This window comes from Gossypium hirsutum, chromosome A09 (genome assembly GCF_007990345.1).
Source record: "Gossypium hirsutum isolate 1008001.06 chromosome A09, Gossypium_hirsutum_v2.1, whole genome shotgun sequence".
NCBI lineage: Eukaryota > Viridiplantae > Streptophyta > Magnoliopsida > Malvales > Malvaceae > Gossypium > Gossypium hirsutum.
In genome coordinates, this window is record NC_053432.1 from 72894351 (window position 1) to 72911706 (window position 17356).

Genomic DNA, 17356 nt, shown 5'->3' on the forward strand with positions numbered 1-17356 from the left:
TCATCATATACTTTAAAGATCTAACTTTGAAATCAGGCCAAGTCGTGTGATACAACATATACTGCCTCAGTCTTCGGGTCGCCCAGATTAGAGCACAACACAACTTCTCAATTGATGAGTACCTCATTTCGCAATCGGTAATTTCTTACTGAGGTAGTATATTGCCCTTTCTTTCTTTCCCGTCTCATCATGTTGGCCCAATACGCATCCCATGGAATTCTCCAACACTGTAGATACAATATCAATGGCCTATCTGGACTTGGAGGTGATAAGACTGGGGTATTAGCCAAGTATGCTTTATCTTATCGAAAGCCTTCTGACACTCTTCATCCCATTCACCCGGATTTAGTTTCTTAAGAGCCGGAATACTGGATCACATTTCTCTGTCAGTTGTCTCTGTCAGTTGTGAGATGAACCGAGCAATGTAATTCAGCCTCCCTAGGAACCTCGAACCTCCTTCTGAGTGCGCGGGGGAGGCAAATCGCGTATTGCTTACTTGTGGTCACTCGTCCCCTTTGCACTATGGCTTACTCCTATCTGCCAAGTGCATTTGCCGGTTAGCTTGAGCTGATTTCTTATCTCAAATAACTTTCAACCTGAATATGCTCTTCTCTTCTGACTCGCGTCTATCGTCATGACTTCTTCTGTGCATCATGTCGTGAAACAATCACATAGCTCTTTATACGTTGCTCCCGCATCTTCATCGAAGGCATTACCTTGTAACAGAATGTTCCCCATAAGGTAATGAATGTGGTTTTTCTCATGTCTCCAGGATGCATCTTTATTTGATTGTATCCAGAGAAACCATCCATGAAAGAAAACAATGAATAGCCTGCCGTGTTATCTACCAAAGTATCAATGTGAGGCAGTGGAAAGTTGTCCTTTGGACTAGCCTTGTTCAAATCCCTATAATCCACACACATTCGTACCTTTCCATCTTTTTTGGACAGGGACGATGTTGGCTACCCATCCGAATACTTGACCTCTTGTAAGAAACCAGCGTCGAATTGTCTTTTGACTTCTTCTCTTATTTTCAACACAATATCAGGTCTCATTCTCCTGAGCTTCTGTTGAACGGGTTTACAATCCTCCTTTATGGGCAGACGATGCACCACAATGTTAGTACTTAGCCCAGGCATATCTTGGTACGACCACGCGAAAACATCCTTGAATTCTCGGAGCAAATTAATGAGGTCTTGCCTTGTCTTTGCGGTGATTTCAGTTCCAATCTTCACCTCCTTTCCATCCTCTAGGCTCACTATTTCTAATGATTCCCTATGAGGTAGGATATGCTTATCCTCTTGTTCCACCATTCTTAACAGTCCGGAGATGCATCATAATCTTCGTCATTTTCAAAGTCGCAGGATTCCCCTAAACACACTTCTTGCTCAAAATAGGCTCCGCGTTTGAGGCAGCGTCACTCATGTCATTGATATCTGAAGACCTATGAGAGCATGTCAAAGAATATACCAGGAATATAAATTACGATATGTTGTGCAAAAGAATTGCAAATGAAAGAATTATTTGTAAGACAATCAACCGAATGAAAAATATAAAAGGAAAAAAATGACTGATTGAGATGAACGTAGACACGTATTTCATTAAATAATGATATTTAGGCCCAATGCCTATTTCACAAAAGATTTCATATCGTTCCTAGGCCAACAACAACAGGAATGTTTTGAGCATTACTCTGAATAAGCCCTAAAGACTACAGGGATTTCTTCAGCAGTCCAATTGTTTAGCTCGCTTCCAGGCTCATAAGGGCAGATCTCCAACAAAGCCCTCCTTTCCGTTGCTTCTATGGCGTTGGTATAAACATCTTCCAACATTCCTCCCATGCCGCTACCGGACACTCCACATTCAGAATGAATAAATCCTCCCGACACAAAAGATGTAGATATGTGGGGAAAGGTTAAAGGCTCACACTTAGCTTCATGTCCATTCAAACGTGCCCTCCTTCTCTCTTGTCTCTTCTCTACTTCTTTCTTCTTCTGTTTCACGTCTGGCCTGTACCCTAAACCAAATCTATCAAACTTTTCCTTCGGCATTGGTGCCTCAATCCTTCCCTGAAGATATTTTCCCAATCCTTTCCCGGGTAAGGCTCCTCTTCCTACCATCAATCGCAATCCCATCTCAGTGGTCCTGGATATTTTCGGTACTGGAATTCTATTTCCCTCCGCAATAAACATCGCGTTCACGAATTCTAACGACCGAAAAGAACATTCTAGTGCCTCATCGTTGATGTCCACATAAGGTGCATCGCTAGTCATCATTGCGATAATATCCTCCTCTGCATCTATTGTTACCAACGATCCTCCGATACCAACTTCACCTTCTGATGTAATGATGAAGGTACTGCCCCTGCTGAGTGTATCCACGGTCTCCCCAATAGCAGTTGTAGGAGGGTTTAATATCCATTACCAAGAAATCCACCTCATAAGTGACTGGGCCAATCCTTAATGGCACCTCAATTCTCCCTATAACCTCCTTTTTTGTTCCATCAAATGCCCTTACTATGCTCTGGCATGCTTTCATGTGCGAACTGTCTATTGGTAATCGACTAAGAGTGGACAAAGGCAATACATTTAGTGCAGATCCATTATCAACCAAGGCCCCGGGAGTGTGTACCCTTTGCATCGGACAGTAACGTGCAGGGCTTTAGTAGAACCTCTACCTCCGGATGGTATTTCATCATCATTGAAGAAGATAAATTGTCAGCACCAATATTGTTGATCAACCGATCCAACTTGTTTACCGAAATATCGTCAGCCACATATGTTTCGTTTAGCACCTTTAAGAGTGCATTCCGATGTACTTCTGAGTTTAAGAGTAAGCTAATACCGAAATGCGGGCTGGCTGTTTGTGCAGTTGCTCCACAACACTGTATTCGCTGTGTTTCAAAAACTTCAAAAACTCCTTTGCCTCCTCTTCTTTTATTGGTTCATTTACCAATGGCTCAACTTCTACTGCTTTCCCTTTCCTCTGCTCTTTCTTCCAATCCTCTTCCCTGGGCGACTCTGCTTGAGCGTCATATCCTTTTCCATTGCGCGCGTAAGAACCTATTCCCTGATTTCTTTCTGCTTCTTTTCCCAAAATGGTCACATTACACCCGTAATTCCACGGCACCATTTTGTTATCTTTATAAGAGAAATTTGATGGTTTCTGGATTACAATTTTCGGCGTTACCTGAGCCCTAACCTCATTACCCTTAGGGCGTGAGATAATGACCACAGGATGATTTATTTTTGGAGCCTTTGTTCCCAACTCTGTCGCGCATATGCTCCTCATTTCTTTCACATCTTCATAAAACCTCATCTCCTTGTTATCCATCATGCTTTGAACCAAGGCCTTGAATCCTTCACATTCTTGGATTTCATGCCCTGTTTCATGGTGAAATTCACAATAATTTCCCATCTCATGCCCTTTCTCAGAATCTGAAATAACCAACCCTCTTTTCGCCATTTCTTTCCAGACCCATTTCAATGGAGTTTTTACTTCAGCAATGTCAGTCTTGACTTCTTCTCCCGTACCTTCGCTAACCATATTCACCCCTTTATCTGCGTGATTAGGTAACGGATTCTTTGCGTTAGGTGAGTCGTCAAGTTTGACGACACCCAAATTGATAAGTCCTTCTACTACCTTCTTGAAGGCGTACAATTTTCTATCGAGTGCCCAGAAATTCCCGCATGATAATCACATTGCGCGTTCGTATCATACCATTTTGGATACGGGGGTTGTAGAGGACTCAAGTAACGAGGAGCAACAACATGTGCATCGAATAAAGTCTGATACAACTCCTTGTATGACATCGGGATTGGCGTGAATTGGGGCTTTTCAGTAGTTTGCCTAGCTCCCGACTCTTGTCTTGAGGATCCCTGTTGATTAGCAACCACTTTCTTTGGCTGATTTACGGTAATTGACCTACCATAAGTATTCACATTATTCACTTCATTTTCTCTTTTCCTCGGGGGTGCCCTCCTATTATTTTCTCCTCCATCTATTTTTCCACTTTTAATGGCATGCTCAATCATTTCACCATTCATGATTATATCTGAGAAATTTCTTGATGCGCTTCCCAACATGTGAGTGATGAACGGGGCTTTCAAAGTATTAATAAAAAGCGTCGTCATCTCTTTTCCAAAGCGGTGGTTGCACCTGAACCGCCACCTCTCGCCACCTCTGCGCATATTGTCTGAAGCTTTCGTTCGATTTCTTCTCTAAATTTTGTAGAGTTATCCTGTCAGGCATCATTTCTGAGACATGATTGTATTGTCTCAAGAAAGCCTGTGCTAAATCCCTCCAAGTAGCGATTTTAGCTCGGCTCAGCTGATTGTACCACTTTGACGCCGCTCCCGTAAGACTTTCTTGAAAGCAATGTATTAATAATTGATCATTATTAATATGCCCCGTCATTCTTCTACAAAACATAGTAATATGGGATCCTGGGCAACTAGTCCCATTGTATTTCTCGAATTCCGGCATCTTAAATTTGTAAGGGAGCACCAAGTCCGGAACCAAGCTCAGATCCTTTGCATCTGTTCCATAACTTTCGATGCTTTCTATTGCCCTAAACTTCTCTTCTATCCATTTCCATTTCTCCTCAAATTGTTTTGGAAATTCCTCCTTCGCCTTGTCCTTTTCAACCATCTCGTCTAGATCTGGGACCGCAATATTATTCGGGCTATCACCGGATTAAAGCCCACTCCGGGTTGAAAATTCATTGGGATTGAAGCATCGCCTTGAAACTGCTGGGGTCTAACCGACACAGAGGGTCTCCGCGAATGCAGCTCGGCCTGTACTTGCGCATGTGGAGGCGTGAAACCTGGAGGATAAAGTGGTTCACCATTGTTTTCTTCTTCACTAACAATCACAGGACCTTTACCCTTATCTACTCCCTTCAATAATTGCGTCATCTTAGCCACCAGATCATTTTGGGACTCCTCCATCTTTTGCACCATGTCACGCTGAATCTTTTCTATTTGCTCTTTCATTTGCGCCTGCAACTGGTCTTGCATTTCTTTCTGAAGTCGCTCTAGCTTCTCCAACCTTTGGTCCATAATTTTTGCCTTAGCTCGGGTGCCGTAACTTTGTTGGTTTTCCAGGTTAACTGAAATGATTTTATTCAATTAGGTTTTTTTTATGGTCATTAATGCATATGATGTGATGCAATGCATGAAAAGAATGCAAAGAAAAAGAGGCACTGATTCTAATTCAACTTCGTTAGAAAACTTTACTAGATAAAGAGCTTCTTTACATAAAATAGACTACATATACGGCTTTGCCCTCACACTCAAAGCCTTAACCTTTCTAAGAAGCCAAGCTAATTCTCGGCCCCTGTCCGACTCTGACTCATACTTCAAACTTAATAGATCAGCCTGAACCGCTAGAGTCTGCAGATGATCAGCTACTTCGCGTACTTGAGCCACCGCCTCTCCCATAATATAATCTCTTTCTCTAATCTGCTCTTGAGACCGACGGAATTGTCTTTGCCACTGCTCATTATTTTCTTCCAGAAGCTCTATCCGGATTTCACTATTCTGCAATGCATTCTCTAGCTCTCCTATTTGTCCTTTTAAGTCTTCAATTTTGTCTAAGCTCGCCCTTAATTCAACCGTAGCATTACGATTACAGTACTGGTGAAGCGATCTTTCTAGTTTAGTTATCCGGACCTTCAACTCCGTCTTCTCATCTTGGCAAACTAGTAGACTCTTTCCCAAGGCGACTTCTCGAGCCCGAGTATCCTGAAATTTCTTTTCCCATTGATTAGCTCTCGTCTTTTCCTCCTGAATTGTCGCCATTGTTCTGGCGTTTTACCCAAGCCAGCAGTTCTTACCGACCTGCGCAACTTCTTGTAATCTGTCTTCAGGCTGTCTAAATCTTCTTCTGCTTTGTTCTTTCCTTTTCTCAATTTATCGGCCTCTAATCTTTGAATGTCCACATCCAGTCCTAACTGCATTTTTTCTTCCTCTAGTTGTTCTATCTTCTTCCCCAATTCTAAACTCCTTTTTTCAAATTCTTGTTTGATGATTTCCATCTCAGAAGGCAAAACTTGTAAGCGTTCCTCTAAAGATCGAGCAGTTTCTGAATTTGACGTCGGGATGTTGTCGTTGATCCTTTGATCACGCCACTGACCATACTCGGGGGTAATTATCGGACCCACGGCTAAGATCTTCATTCGACGAGTTTGGTTCCAGGCACTAGATATTTCTCGAACCTTCTTCTTGTAATTGTCCTCCCTATAGGAAAATCACTATAAGCCAACCCCTGCGTTGCTGGTATGAATTGCCGTGATCTATACTGTCTTGATACGAGTAGAGGAGCATATCCGATAGCTCCCCATATCCCGAGCAGCGGAACCCAGTCAAAATCTCCACATCGGTACAATATCTCATCGGGAATTAACCAAGGAGCCCTCCATTCAATATCTTCATCCTGGAGATTCTGGAGTATCTCTATCCATTTTCCTTCTGAAATATCATCCCGTCTTGGCGTGGCCACCAATTCTCCTAGAGGGAGTAGTTATCAGAGAATACCCGATAGGAGACCTTTTCGACCTTCCAGAAGTGGCTATGGAACCATGCCAATAAGAGCTGTGCGCATCCAATAAACCTTCCCTCCCCTGCTTTTCGACACGCATTCAGGGATCTAAAAGTTTCAGCGAGTATTGCCGGAACCGGTGTCACCCCTTTACTAAGCCGATCAAACAAATCAGATACAGCCTCGTCTATGTGTCCTAAAGCTTTGGGGAAAACCACTAGTCCATAGATACCTAAAGCGAAGACATCGACCCTTTTCTTCAAGTCAGGATGTACAAGCACCAAATCTCGCAAACTTTTCCAAGGAACACATTTACTGTCGCCTTTCTGTTGGATCCGGGCAGCGACCCACTGCTCGCTCATCCCAGTGATGTTCATTAATTTCTTTAACAACGGAGGGACACAAGCAGCTCTGGAATAAGCCTTGTCGACTTGAATCTTTGGGCACCGAAGCAAGGTCGTATACTCCTCCACAGTAGGCGTTAAATCTACCTTCCCAAAAGTGAAACAACTGTAGGCAGGATTCCAAAACTGAGCGAAGGCTCGGAATAAATACTTGTCCACTTTGACACTAAGCAGATAAGGTAGGTCACCGTAATTACAATAGAACAGCTGCTTGGCCTCGACATCCCATTGATCCCAGACTTCTTTCATTTCTCGAAGGTCATTCTGGATTACACTGATACGGGTAAAATCCCACAATTCTGACATGTACCCTTTGGTAAGACTATCGCCTTTCTCCCGCTGTGTCGTTTCAGCCCATATTCGCACAGCCGCATTATCCTCTACTTTATCAACAAACCCCTTTTCCATGATAAGCTTTCTACTGAGAAACTGAATGTAAATCGACACCTCTTTTAGAATGAAGATGCCATGCAATCACAAACAAAGTAAATTAGCATTAAACACAGAATAAGATTTAAAATAAGCGGCAAATAAATACAACACTCATTTAGGTAAGCACTAAAAATTGGAGTAGCTCTACTTAGGTCAGTTCCTATGGCTCATTACATGTGGTTTGGCTCTAAAGTAGGGTACCTGAACCAGCAGATTCCTCGATCCTCACCCATTATAGGCTCATACGGACCAAGTTCGATTCAGGGGGATACATTTCCCTATGGCCATGCGGAGATGAAAATCTCACGAAGACATAGGTACGGATGTATCCCGGAAGCGATTCACTATCCCATGCGGAGGTGAAAACCTCACGAAGGCGTAGTTTCTCACTCCCACTTAAAAAGGTGTGACCAACGGTCATGCAATGCAATGCAGAAAGATATATAAAAATTTAAAATACACAACCTGATGAAAACTATAACTCAAAACAAATGAAATACAACGAGAGGATCGTAAATTTAAACCAAAATTTTAACTTTCGACAAAAGACAAAAATAATCAACTCGTGGCTTGACTCTCTTATTTTAAGTCCCCAGTGGAGTCGCCATGCTGTTGACACCATTTTTGATGAAAACGGGGTCGACTTGGGTTTTGATGAAAACGAAAAAAACGGGAGTCGCCACCAATCCTTTTTGGGGTGTGATTGGGTCACCTTGGAAAGAGGTTGTTTTTAATAAATAATTTGATCTTATTAAAACAACGATTTTGGTCTACGAAATTTAGGAAACGGGTTCGGGAGTCGGTTACGTACGAGGAAGGGTTAGCACCCTCGTAACGCCCAGAAATTGGTACCTAGTTGATTATCTAATGTCTTGATGTCGAAAATTGAGAACTTGAAAGAATTAAAAAAAATACGATCCTAGCATTAAAGTTTTGGAAAAAGAAGTATATTTCACGTTAATCGAGAAAGAGAATCATATCCAGTAAGTTAGAATACAATGTCTCAAACTCCCGATACGCGAATAAAAAATGCTTATTTAAAAGATATTTTAGCCATCTCGGATTTAAAATGAGATCACGACCAGTAAGTTAGGACGCGACTCTTTTTAAGATCCCGGGATCATTTAAAATTTGAGCTTGAAAAGATTCGTGCATTTAGATTTATCGAGAAAAACGAAACCCAGTAAGTTAGGGCACGATTTTCTCGATTCCAAACACGAAATGCTATTTTTTGAAAAAATAAATTTTGTTATATCGAGTAAAAATAAAGCACAAAATCATAGTGAAAGCAAATTACATTATTTATGCATAGCAAGATCATAATGAACATGAAAATATAAAAACGATGCAAACAATAGCAATTAATTTGAACGATCAAATTTATAACATACAAAATAACACAATATAAAAAAATGAAAAAATTTAAATCATCCATTCAAAATAATGACAAAAATGAAATAAATAAATAGCAAATACAATTAAGTATAAAAAGATATATATAGACATGAGCTAAAATATGTGTATACATGAATTAATAAAATATATAAAGTATATTTTAATAAAATAAATTAATATACGTATACATAAAAACATGTACATATATATAGATGTATAAAACTAATGGAATACGAAAATAAAGAAATACATATAAAAAGTAAGTGTATACATATTGTAAAGTAAAAGAGAAAAATATATATGTACAAATTAAAGTTTTAAAATATGAAAATATACATATGTATACAAATAAATACGTTAATTTATATACATGTTAAAATATATTGAAAAGGTGTATGTATGTGGATTTTAAAAATATATAAAAAAAGTATATTTTAAACTATAAAGATTATATATAAATATGTATATATTTATAAGAATGAAACATGTATATAGATCTATAGATATGTACATAAGTTATAAAATGTATGAAAATATATAAGTATATATATATTATAAGAATAATGCATGTATGTCGTACAAATATATGCATATATATATATATATACGTACCAAAGGTTTAAATAAAATAAATAAAAATAAATAGGAAGAAATAATAATAATAATGATAATAATAATAATAATAATAAATTTATTAAGGAAATATAAAAAAATAAAAAGGACTAAACTAAAGATCTAAACGAAATTCGGGGTCAAAACATAAATAAATTAAAGCGGAGGGACTATTCTGAATGCGCATAGAAAAAGCGGGGGACTGGATGGGAAATAACCCTTGTCGATTAAACGACACAGTTCCAACGAAGTCAATGCGCATAGTCCAGGGACCGAACTGAAACAGAAGCAGAAATCGATGCCAAAATTGCAAATATAAAAAGAAGACCGCATTAAAAAGATAAGAAATGCTGAGGGACCAAGGCAGGAATTATCCCAGGAGTCAAAAACGCGCGGGTCAGAGCTCAATACGGCGCCGTTTTGGAGTTACTGATCAGACTCCAAACGGCGTCGTTTCACATCATACAATAGCCCCCCCCCAAAACCTAATCTGGTAGCCTACACTCATCCTTTAACAAAAGAAAAAAAGAAACAAAGAAAACAGAGAGCCAAATGCTCTCTCCTCCGCGCCGTTCTGACAACAGGCCGCTCGAGAGCCCCCCCTCGCCTTCGCCTATTCAACTCCGACTTACCAGGAGGAGAAGAAGGCTTCATCGGCGCCGTTTCTTAAACAATGATGGCGTTCAAACGGCCCTCGACCTTAGCCCGTTCTCCGATGGCGACGAGGAGGGCCAAGATCGCGACCACAAGGTAATCTCCCTCCCTTTTAAACTTTGTTTTTTTGTTCTTTTTCTAAGATGAATCAAAATCAAAACCGAAAAGAAAACCCAAAAAAAGAAAAAGAAAAACGGAAGAAACCAGTGAGCCTTTCGAAAATCACCTTTTTTTTATTGATTTCCTGTTTTTGATACAATATGCGCCCCCCTTTTTTTTTAGATTCCAGAAAATGGCCTTTTATACCCAAGATAAAACGAAACCAATATTACAATCAAAATGTATTTTTATCTGCTGTTGTTTTCTATTTTTGCGTTTTTTTGTGTCCTCTGTTGCTTTGTGTTGCAGGTGTTGATGAAGCTAGTAGGTGCGGATGGGACGCGACAAATGATGGTGGCGTAGAGGGTCAAGGGTGCGGGGTACGGCGACGGCGCCAGAAGGCCGAAGGTCTAAAGACCATAGATGCGGCGCTAGGGTTTCTTTTCTGAAACCCTAGCTTAGCTTTGAGGGGGTTGGGCTAGTTGGTCTTGTTTTGGGCTCCGGGTTAGGCTAGGTCTAGGTGGGTTTGGAATTGGGCCAAGGCAAATTGGGTAATGGAATTAGGGCAAAATTGGGCTGTACAAGCAATATTGGTTTTCCCCTAATTTCTTAATATTACCATTCTCACTTACTACGCAAGTCAGAACAAAATCAACAATATTGAAAATAGACACTAAAACTCATTCTAGTTTCCAGAATCTTTTATAACTATACAATAGTTATGTAAAAACTGATTCACATTTACAAGTGATGATCTTTACACAATTTGTGAAACATTTCAAAGCAAGATTGATTTATTAGAATGTACGATGAGATCCATAAATAAGTTGGTAGTGAATACATCTGCAGAAAAGCCCTTGCCAACCATTTTCATAAGAAGTTGCATTGCCTTTGAGGTATAGTTGTTTCGAAGTAACCCCCGAATCATTACATTATAACAGCAACTATTAGGCGAACAGTCATTATCTCCCATGCTCCCAAAAAACCTGTATGCTTCATCTGGCAATCCCTCTTTACACAGTCCATTAATCATTACATCGTATTTGTAAACATTCGGTTTTAAACCACTGTCTGAGAGTTGACGAAATAATTCCTTGGCAACTTCAATATGCCCAGCTTTGCACAACCCATTAATTAGGATAGTATATGAGACAATATCAAGTTCCAACCCACTGTTTTGCATTGCTTGAAAAAATTTCAATGCCTCTTTGAGATTACCTGTTTTAAATAAGCCATCCAGCAAAATCAAACAGGTCACTCGATTTGGAACTTGTCCAGAAGCAAGTATCTTTCTAAACAGTTCACATGCAGTTGAAACTCTCCCTAATTGAAACATACTTTGCATTAGAGTGTTTTGTATGACTATATTCAGAAGGGTCTATTTTGAGATATTTCATGAAAGAGTTCCATTGCTTCATCTAACCATTTACCTTTGCAATATCTATTGATCATCGTGCTGTAAGTAACTATATTAGGTGCACAACCCTTTTCAATCATCAACTGTAAAACTCTTCTAGTTTTATCCATTTCGTTCTGTATGCAGTGACCATTAACAAATGTGTGACACCCCTAATTTGACCCTAGTCGGAAAGTGGTTTTGGGACCACAAAATCGAGTCACAAAAATAATTAATTGTTATATTCTATGCTTATTATTTGTGAATAAGTATGTGTAAAAATTTCATGTTTTAATTTTGTAATTTGGATGTGAAATTAGCTAAAAAGGACATATTTGAGAAGCTTTAAAAATATGATAGGCAAATGTCCAAGTGATTAAAATGTTAAATTACTAAAGTTGTGGACTTGCATGTCAAATGCCCACTTTTAACATTAGTGGATGGTAATGATGTTATGATTTTGGCATTACGTGTATATTATATTTAGTAAATAATATTTAATAGTTTATAATTTGAAAACATGAATGAAATAAAAAAAAAAGAGAATGGTGATAAAAAAACAAAGAAACTTTTCTCTTTGTTTTTCTCTTATTGCTGTAACTAAGGAGGAAAAAAAAAGGGGGGGAAGAAGCTAGGCATTCGGTCTTCTACTTGCTTAATTAAGGTAAGTTTTAGGTAAATTCTTTGAGATTTTATGAAATTTTAGTTGATGGATAGGTCTTTGATTGAGCCCATGTGTGAATTTTGATCCTTGTGGTGATTTGGGCATTCGGTTAAGGTAGGAAACTTAGAAAATGATTTCTATTCCTTATGTTTTATGAGTTGGGAGCTTAAATCGAAGATGAATAAGGGGAATATGTGTATAGAGGTTTTAGTAGTATGGAAATTCGGTTATGAGAGTGTGTGTGTGGTCACTTGCCGAATGTGGGTGTTAAGGTTAGTAGGTTGGCTTAATTCTTGTATTAGAAATCTATTTGAGAAATTAGATAGGCTTTGAATGGTTGAAGTAATGAAATTAGAAACTCATGAACTTGATTTAAATATTTTAAATTTATGGTAGTTAAATGGAATAGAAAGGATCTATTCGGCCATGGAGGTTAAACACATTGTTAAATTGTTGAATATATGCTTTGGTTGTTAATGAATATTCGGTCTTGGTATGAATCTCATTAATAACATTTAGTTATTAGATTTGGTATAAAATACTTATTGAAATGGTGGAATTGGATGACTTACTTATGGATTTTAGTTATGAGAGCCTTTTGTAAGTAGAGCTAGAGGGTTTAAAGGGTGGTGTTTTAAAATAAACATGTATATGGACCCTATGTATGTACCTTGTAATTTTATTGTAAACTTTTGGTTTAACTTGTGTCATATTAATTGCTAAAATACTAGCTTGTGTGGAAAATTTAGTGTATGTTTTTATGTGCCGAATGTGAGTTAAAAAAATGGAGCTCACTATGTGTATCATAGTCAACCTTTGATAACTAATATGTCTTGATTCGTAAATTGAGTTAAAAGATTATATATGTTCGATCTAGCCTAAGCTAGGCTTGACTTGTAACATAGTAATGATTGACTGAACGTATATGTGTGAGATAGTGAGGATAATTGTATTTCTTGCTTTGATTAAGTGAAGTATATGAAGTTGATATACTTAATTTACTCAATTAAGCTTAAGAGCACATAGGGACAACTTCGGATAAGGTGAAAGCTAAAGTGACGAAATAGCCGACCCGTAACTACTCAGAAAGATACGAGGTAAGTCTCTAAGTAATTAACCTATTTTGAGTTTTGATTAATGGAAAACTATGAAATAGGTAAAATTTACCTTAAAATAGATGCTGACAGCAGCAGTGATGTGAATTTGAAAAAGTCACTAAAAATAGTAGAAATGGAATTAAATAATGAATAAATTATGTAATCGAATCTTGATGAGTCTATTTTCATATGAAAGAAACGAAACGACCATATGAGCCGTATTTTATGAGATGTTTAAGTTTTCGTGAAACAGGGCCAGAGTTATGTCTGGATCCCCTGTTCTGACTTTGGAAATTCACCATAAATTAACCAGAGATAATTAGAAGTCATGCTTTATATGTACAGATTCCTTTTTGAGTCTAGTTTCATTATAAATAAACGGCATAAGTATTGAAGCCCTGTACAGGGAGATATCTAAGTTGTAATGCATGAAGGTCAGAGTAGTCGAACCCTGAAACATGGGATACTTTAACTAATAAACTGTACTAATTGGACCGACCAAAAATTCTAGAAAAAAATTAGTAAATATATGTATGAGTCTAGTTTCAGGAAAAATTTACGGAATTGGATTTCGAGTTTTGGAACTCGAGATATGATTTTTAGAGTGACTGTGATGCAGTTAGCCAGCTCGTCTGGAAATTTTAAAAATGAATTGTATGAGCTGTTTAAGTAAGGAATTAAGTCCGTTAGCACCTCGTGTTCGACTCCGGAAACGGTCTCGGGTACGGGGTGTTACAGTATGAGCTTTAAGTAAACAAAAGTATGTGCTGAGATTTATATATGTAATTGTGCATATTCGGCCAAAAAGGCCTTATAAATTGAGAATAAATTGTATTCGGCTAGATGTACAAACGCAAGGGAAGGATTGTATTTTGTCAACTTACGTATATGTGATAAGGTTTATGTTTGGTTCTTTGCGTACCCATACTATAATTCAATACATGTCACGTTGAAATACTCGAAAGTTTTGATGCGATTATGAAATAAGGAATTAAGTTTTTTTATATATATTTATTCATGTATGTGCATGAAACGAGTACGTTTGAGCAAGTGATTATGATTATTGAAAGAGTATATGTTATGCTAAATGAGTAGTGACTCTATGAATCTATTCATGATAGATTATGATATTACTATGTGCTTCTAAATATGGAAACTAAACGTGGTAAAAGTATTATGTTTTAGTTTGATTGATTGAATTAGAAGTAGATATGAGGTTTCTAGATGCGAAAGACTATGTGAATCAAATTTGGAAGAAATAGATAAACTATATATGCGTGCATGAGGTTTGAACTATTTGACGGGATGGTGAGATCTCTTGATATTGTTAAACGGGGTTTCTGCAAGGTCTAAGACGATGAGACTTAGTAATGAAACGACAGTTAAAGATGTTCAGTACATTAAGTTGGCCAGGTATGTATCAGGTGCTTGTATGTGATTTTCAATTCGGATTAGATCAAAAGTATACAAAGCGATGCATATGTGAATAAGTGTATGAATGTAAATGTAACCACAGTCCATGTGATTATGATACATTTAGCCAATGTGTTATGCCATAAGAATGTATTCGATTAAACTATAATAAAGGCATTTAGATTGGAGTGTAATTATGAGCTAAGTGTGCCTTGTGAGCATACAAATATTTGACCATTTTGGTCATTATCATGAAATAATTTGTGGTAACTAAATGATGTGATTATTGAAATTATAGTTCGTTATGGAGCTCTAGATTGACTTCATTGATTAGAAGAATCGAGTGATAAATGATAATTGAATTTAATTCTGCAAAATTCTCGTTTTACTTAAGACTTACTAAGCTTATGTAAGCTTACTCCGTTTGTCTTTTGTCTTTGTTTTATAGATTGTGGACTCTGATTACCAGCTTGGGGATCGTCAGCACTTCATCACACTATCTACTATTATGGAAACCTTGTGATTTGGATTTAGTTTATGGCATGTATAGGATAGATTATAGTAAAATGATATCATAACTATTGTTTGTAAGCCATGCGAATATGGCATCCTTTGGAAGTCTACTTTTATAAGTTATAAGTTTGATCTTTGTTGGTGTTTAGAATTTAATTAAATGAACAATCTTTATTCACGAAAAAGGAAAAAAAAAAGTTCAAAATTTTATTGTTTGATCTGCTTCCGAATTTTCTGGTAACGCCTCGTCCTATTCCGGCGACGGTTACGGGATAGAGGTGTTACATAATGCATCATAGGTAACAACACTAGACTCAATGCCTTGCTTTCTCATCATGTCAATGGTCTCTACAGCTTTAGAAATCATTCATTCCTTGCAAAGTGCATCAATCAATATAGTATATGTGATAATATTAAGTGAAATATTGTTATCCACCATTTCATTCAAAAGCCTTGTAGCCTCTTCCTGTTGGCCCAAATCACACATACCATGAATTAAGCAACTATAAGTAATGATATTTGGTTTAATGCCTTTAACCTTTATTTCAGATAGAGATCAAGAGCCTCCTTTAACAACCCATTCTTACAAACAGTCAAGGATGGTACTATATGCTACAATATTGGGTTCAAAACCTCTGCCTTCCATCAGCCTTAGAAATCCAACAGCTCTATCAGTATTACCGCTCTTACACAACCCCTTAAGTATTGTACTGTAAACAATCAAATGAGGTTAATACCCTCTTTCAGTCATTTCATCGAATATACTAACGGCCTCAGAAATCTTACTTTGTTTACAAAACCCATTAATCAAATTTGAAAAAGTTACAGCACTAGGATAACACCTAACTTCAGTATTTTCCCCAAAACAGAAAACCCAAAATCAATTCGACCTAATTGACAAAAGCAATTAATCAAGATGTTCAAAGAATAAAAATTACAGGAAACGCCTAATAAATCGATCTGTCTATGCATGGAAACAACAATGGCATAATGTTTCATCCTAAAATTGGCTCCTAATAATTTATTAAATTACACAATTGAAGGTTTTGGGTACTTGACTATCATCTTATTGAACAAAATTAAAGCATAGCGATAATCTTTTTTTCCCTTTCCTCTAACAGGCATGTGTTTCTTACTTAAGGCTTTGATGTGGGTAGCAATGTTGTTTGAAGAAGAAAAAGAGTGGAAATTAGAAAGATGGCTTCCACCATTAACAACTGAACAAAGAATAAAAGAAGAAGGAAGCTTACCCATATCTTGAATCTATGCAAAATGGAAAAACAAGAGCTTAACTTGAAAATTAAACCACAAAAGGCGTCGGCACTAACACAAGAACTGTAATTTGAGAGAAAATGAAACCACAAATGGCACCGGTACTAACACAAAATGGAAAAACAAGAGCTAAGCTTGAAAAAAAAAATTTACCCGTGAACCGAGGGAGAAGATGATGGTTGTAGTGCTTCTTCATTCTCTAGATAGTGGTGAGGGCAAAAATTGAAAAGGGCAAATTTTTTTTTTAGTTTGCACGGGAATGAATAGCTATTCAGTGGTGAGGGAAGAGAATGGCTATTCAGTCTTTCCCTGTAATACACCCTGAATAGATTCAGGCTGTAATATTATTACAGCCAACCAAACTAATGTTTGGTGGTGGCCCGCCGAATTAGGCTGGAATCTATTCATAAGCCCCCAACCAAACATGCTGTTAGGGTTGAATTTTCTACTGAAGCTAAATACTGGTCCCTCATTTTACAAATATATATTTTTTACTCATTTTTATTTCAAATAACATGTGTATATAATGTCTCTTTATAGTATTTTTCATTTGTTCCAAGTAATTATTAACAAATTTATTAAAATTATTGACCATTTAATATGTAAAAAAATATTTAAATAATTATTAAATAAAATATTTCATATAAATATTAAATATATAATAAAATATAAATGTAAATTTAATAATTATAAAAAGTAAACAACTATTACATAATGATTATATAAGTTTTTTTATTTATAAATATAAAACTTTTTTTATAATGAATATGATTTTAATTTTTATTTAATATAAATATTTTTAAATATTTTAATTTTAATATTTTATTAAATGAATTTATAAATCCACATATTTTTAATAAATTTA

General features: G+C 37.1%; 1 protein-coding gene and 1 long non-coding RNA gene across 6 annotated transcripts; one reads left to right on the forward strand and one right to left on the reverse strand.

The window, feature by feature from the left end:
- Nucleotides 1–10905: 10905 nt before the first annotated feature.
- On the reverse strand, nucleotides 10906–16916 carry LOC107889575 (putative pentatricopeptide repeat-containing protein At1g12700, mitochondrial). 5 transcript variants are annotated; one of them, XR_001681787.2, is made up of 3 exons: nucleotides 16645–16905; nucleotides 16470–16554; nucleotides 15738–15929 (listed from the first exon to the last, which is right to left on the reverse strand). XR_001681787.2 is itself a non-coding variant. In XM_016814049.2 (2 exons), exons 1-2 carry the CDS (start codon nucleotides 16685–16687, stop codon nucleotides 10915–10917), a joined length of 483 nt encoding a protein of 160 aa, XP_016669538.1. In that variant the 5' UTR covers nucleotides 16688–16916; the 3' UTR covers nucleotides 10906–10914. The 5 variants fall into 5 exon arrangements, 1 of the variants encoding a protein (XP_016669538.1); XM_016814049.2 differs by lacking the exons at nucleotides 15738–15929; nucleotides 16470–16554 and adding an exon at nucleotides 10906–11354 and having other exon boundaries at nucleotides 16645–16916; XR_001681785.2 differs by lacking the exon at nucleotides 16470–16554 and having other exon boundaries at nucleotides 15606–15929; nucleotides 16645–16916.
- Nucleotides 12153–15439, forward strand: LOC121206175 (uncharacterized). The gene is made up of 3 exons (XR_005901191.1): nucleotides 12153–12196; nucleotides 13208–13293; nucleotides 15155–15439. It is a non-coding gene; the product is annotated as an uncharacterized lncRNA (long non-coding RNA).
- Nucleotides 16917–17356: the final 440 nt, after the last annotated feature.

Bases quoted from the DNA above. Each gene is read 5' to 3' on its own strand.
- LOC107889575 (XM_016814049.2), bottom strand. From the start codon at position 16,687: ATGAAGAAGCACTACAACCATCATCTTCTCCCTCGGTTCACGG. The intron at 11,355-16,644 runs GTAAATTTTTTT...TATTTAAAACAG, and splicing joins TCTTCTCCCTCGGTTCACGG to GTAATCTCAAAGAGGCATTG.